The sequence below is a fragment of the Triticum dicoccoides genome, chromosome 7A (assembly GCF_002162155.2).
Source record: "Triticum dicoccoides isolate Atlit2015 ecotype Zavitan chromosome 7A, WEW_v2.0, whole genome shotgun sequence".
Lineage (NCBI taxonomy): Eukaryota > Viridiplantae > Streptophyta > Magnoliopsida > Poales > Poaceae > Triticum > Triticum dicoccoides.
The window spans coordinates 528,146,529-528,150,679 of record NC_041392.1 but is presented as its reverse complement, the minus strand read 5'-3'; the positions used below and the strand labels follow the sequence as shown (position 1 = coordinate 528,150,679).

The following is a 4,151-nucleotide window of genomic DNA, read 5'->3' as shown; positions in this document are numbered from 1 at the left end:
GCGCCTATGCTATTATGTTGGCATAGATTACATCGTGTGCCTACTCCCGCTATATAAGAGAGGCCTAGGATACAAGTGTCCTATTAGGATACGACTCCATATTCTATCTAAACACAATACAACTCCTAATCCAACTGTAACCTACCTTGTACACAATATTCGACATAACTCTAACACGAGTGACGGCGGCAGCCGAAAGAGATCCTGTTATTAGCTTTGTTTGCAAGGGAAAGAAAGACAGCAGTTTTCTTGCTTGAACACCTCCAAGATCCAAGCAAAATCTCTACCTGGAAACATCTTGTTTCAGCCACTGAGCTACCAACGGAGCTCACCTTCCCTGAGGAAAAGGGGATACCAGTGATCACCACATCGGTAAAACCATTGCACCAAAGGGTTAACTGCTGAGCTTCCCTACCAGCTACCGCTGAAAGGATCCAACAAGAAGATGAACACAAGGAAATTTCTAACAGCTCTAACCAGCAAAGACACAAAGAATCAATGAATGAAGAGAATGGTCCACCACATACAATGTAGTAGCAGTACTACACACTTCTGACAGAGTGCGGCGACAACAGTCATATCAAGGACAACTGAAGCTTGGTTTTCATTGCAAATGCCACAAGACTTGCATCTACTGCTTTGCCTACTGATGACAAATGGCCTCCGCCATTCCATTTCTTCAACATGCCCAGGGTGTCCTGCCAGCATTCCTTGCCGTTTTTCCATCTTTCATTTTTTTTTTTTTGCTTAAGTAAGAAAAAAAAGAAGAAATAAGCTAACAAAGTTGCATAATGTAGCTAAAATAAGTCCAGACCAGACCCCCGAAAGAGGATGGATATCATCTGCAGAGGACCGTCGAAACGATCCCTCAACTCCCTTCTCTCTTTCGACGAACACCCGACTTGTAGAACATCAGAACGCAGGGCTTGTAGAACATCAGAACGCAGCCCAAAGTAAGTATGATGAAGGATAAGCCCAGGCGAAGAAGAGACGGACACTGCAGCAGCAGCACGATGCCATGATCAGAAGGGCTGCTCTCCACGGGTCCTCGAGCTCCCGAGGGTGAGCTCCAGCTCGTCCGACGCGCATTCCTCGTGTATCCGCTCCCCTTCCCACGCCTTCACCAGCCCAGGCGACCCATTGTTGCCGTTGCTGTTGCTGCCGAACGCGAAGTCATCCGGCGCCCCGTCGGCCATCTCCATCTGGACGTCGTGGTGAGCCGGCGCGTGGTCGCCCATCACCGGGGAGCAGGTCCCGCTCTGCCCAGGGGTGCACGCCCTCGACGAGCTCGCAAGCGCGATCCCAAAGGGGTTGTGCGAGACAAGGTTGTACGTCGGCGACGAGGGCCCGGCGGACGATATCTGGAACCCGGCCAGCCACGCCGGGTCTGGCGCGACGTGGTGGCCGGGGCTCGGCGGCGTGGAGTTGGGCAGGGAGGTGTAGTTCGCCCCGGCCCATGGCGGCAGAACGCACTGGCTCTCCCAGTCGGTCTTCATGCGAGGCGTGTGCGTCGGGGAGCTGGACGGGGGCGTCACCGGGGCGCTGATGGAGCCTCCGTTGAAGTAGAGGTGGTGGAGCTGTGGGAGCTTGGAGGAGGAGGCGAATGACGGGTTCGACGAGAGGTTCTTCAGCCACGGGATGAGGGAGCTTCCCTCGACGCCACCAATGAAGTTGTTCCCGCCACCGAGAGTGATGTGGGAAGAGGATCCGGAGCTCGGGAAGGAGGAGGACGCAGGGCTCGGGTTGTACGAGGCCCGTGGACTCGGCTGGTATGAAGAGCAGGGGCTTGCCGAAGCAGACCTCATTGGATCAGGACGCGCCTGTGGAGGAGGTTTGCATCCCTGAAACATGGAGAGCAGAACAATCAACAATCTGGTTTATTCCATGCAAAGAAAACTCTGTAAGCTATTGTAGACAGCAACAACGTCAAAGAAACTCTGCTATGGAATTAGATGCTTTCATGGTTCTCAGATATTAGCCTTTTTTTACTAACGCCAAAGAAACTCTGATATGTTACTAATGGAATTAGAAACCAAGAAATGCATAGTAAAGTGCTATCTACTTCTGTTGCTGAAAGCAAATGGTAGCATGTGCAGAAGGCAGGAAGATCATAGCAAGAGCGTTGTTTTCAGATTAACATGGACATTAAGGGTGCCATATTGTAGTGTGATTCATGAATTTCCAATGTGAATCTTCCTTTTACATCATTTTACCTGGATGTAAGCGTGTAGATTCTAATATGAACCATTAATTTACATCATTTTACCCGGATGTAGGTCATGTTTGACGCAGCATTTTACTCTGGCATGGTCATGTTTGTCTACGACACCTCTGGAAAAAATGTAGTCTATCACACCACTAAAAATTTACCTAAATAATTCACGCAGCAGCTTCCAACTATATAAATTGACCAATAGAAATGTGGCGATCTCCAGTGAAACACTTATACAGAAGGAAATATCACAGTTTGATCATGTAAAAAAAGAAACTAGTATAAAGACTACTGCAGGTTCTTGAGAAAAAGCTTATGCGAGAGAAATATACAGGCAATTGAAATGTTCCGGGCAAACACAATTAATATTTTCTGCCCCCTAACTACTCCCTCCGTCTCAGTTTACAAGTCCTGTGCGTATAACTAGGTTGCCAATTTTATAACCCTAATATAAACTATATAACAAAAAAATTATACCATTTGAAATAGAACATCTGAAGTTTATATTGATATATTTTTTGTAATATATGACTTATGTTAGGTTGGTCAAATTAACGACCTAAGAGTAAGCGCGTGCCCTGTAAACTGTGAGAGAGGTAGTATAGAAGTTTCTCTATTTTTAAGTAGGTAATTATGAAACTTCATTGTATTTATTATTGAAATCCAAAATCAGGAGTTTGCTAAAACTGAGGAGGCCGCGTCGCATTCCCCATTCCCAAATCTAGCTAGACCCCATTGGCCTTACATGGCAACCGAACTGCCTAAATCGCAAGAAAAACAAGCATCTCCCAAGGCAGCAAAACAGTTCGAAACTTGTTTGTATTCCTTTTTGACGAATCATAACTCCAGAGGATGCTAAAACTGAGGAGGAAGCGACATTGCGATTCCCAGTTCTTGCATCTAGCTCCAGCTCCCCTGACATGACCCAGAAGCAGCCTAAATCCAACCCCAGCAGCACAGCAGAAACCAAAGGAGAAAGTCCAATTAAAATTTTGAATCAAAAGCAAGCAAGAAAATTTCCAAGTAAAAGCAAAGGAGGAATTGCACTTGGCGCATCCAAGAACAATCCTCTAAAAGCAACAAAATGACCACAGCAGAATCCCTGACTTCCCTCGAGAACCAACCGAATCCAAGCAAAAACCGAGCGCGAACGCCCCAAGTAGCAGAGCTGGTCAGAGCAAACACACGAGCACGCTCAAGAAATGCGCAAATCGAAGCCGCCGCCGCCACCTCTGGCTTAGGCTGGGTGTCAGGAACCACATGGTCTCGCGGAGAGATCGGGCGGCGGGGCAGAGGAGGCCATTGCGAGGAGGAGCGAGCGAGCATGAGCAAGAGCAAGCAAAGATTGGACGGACGGAGGGATGGATTACCCTGCGGTAGGTGGTGCCGTCGGGCTCGACGACCCAGCCGGCCTCGTTGCAGAGCGCCTTGAGGACCTCATTGTTGTCGCAGTGCTTGGGGAGGTTGTAGTTGCCGTAGGCCCTGAGGCCGGTGTAGATCTTGGCGGCGATCGCCCGGCGCCGCCGCTCCCTCCGCCGGTTGTTCTCCCGCTCCCTCCACGTGGGCACCCTCGTGCCGCCCAGCCCGTGCCCGCCGCCGCCGCCGCTCCCTCCCGCGGGGCCGTGCATCATCGGCGCGCCCGCTGGGAGCACCCGCCGCCGCTGGATCTGCGAGGAAGGGTCAAGGGCTCGCCGCGCTGCTGCCTCGCTGTTTCTTGCGGCCGCAGCTCTCTCAATCTCTCGCTCGATTGTGGGCTGCTTTGTTTAGTATTTGTGGGGAGGAAGAAGGAGGAAGTGGCAGGAGAAGTCTGAACGCAGCTGCTGCCTCATGCCGCTGTCCCGCTGGCTTAAACGAGTGGGAATCGCCACCTTTTCTTCCATTATTATCTTACGCTCGGCTCTTACCACCTTCCCGTTTTACCCCCCGCATTTACCCTTCT

At 50.2% G+C, this 4,151-nt stretch overlaps 1 protein-coding gene across 1 annotated transcript; it reads right to left on the bottom strand.

Annotated features, from left to right (window-relative positions):
- Window positions 1-484: 484 nt before the first annotated feature.
- LOC119329459 (protein BZR1 homolog 3-like) lies at window positions 485-4,051 on the bottom strand. Its single transcript, XM_037602507.1, has 2 exons — window positions 3,583-4,051; window positions 485-1,841 (listed from the first exon to the last, which is right to left on the bottom strand). The coding sequence occupies exons 1-2, from the start codon at window positions 3,841-3,843 to the stop codon at window positions 1,023-1,025; spliced, it is 1,080 nt and encodes a 359-aa protein (XP_037458404.1). The 5' UTR covers window positions 3,844-4,051; the 3' UTR covers window positions 485-1,022.
- Between the last annotated feature and the right edge of the window lie 100 nt (window positions 4,052-4,151).

Excerpts from the sequence above, each read along its gene's own strand:
- LOC119329459 (XM_037602507.1), bottom strand. The coding sequence starts at position 3,843 with ATGATGCACGGCCCCGCGGGAGGGAGCGGCGGCGGCGGCGGGCACGGG. Across the intron at positions 1,842-3,582 it reads ACGGCACCACCTACCGCAGG|GGATGCAAACCTCCTCCACA; the intron begins GTAATCCATCCC and ends TCCATGTTTCAG.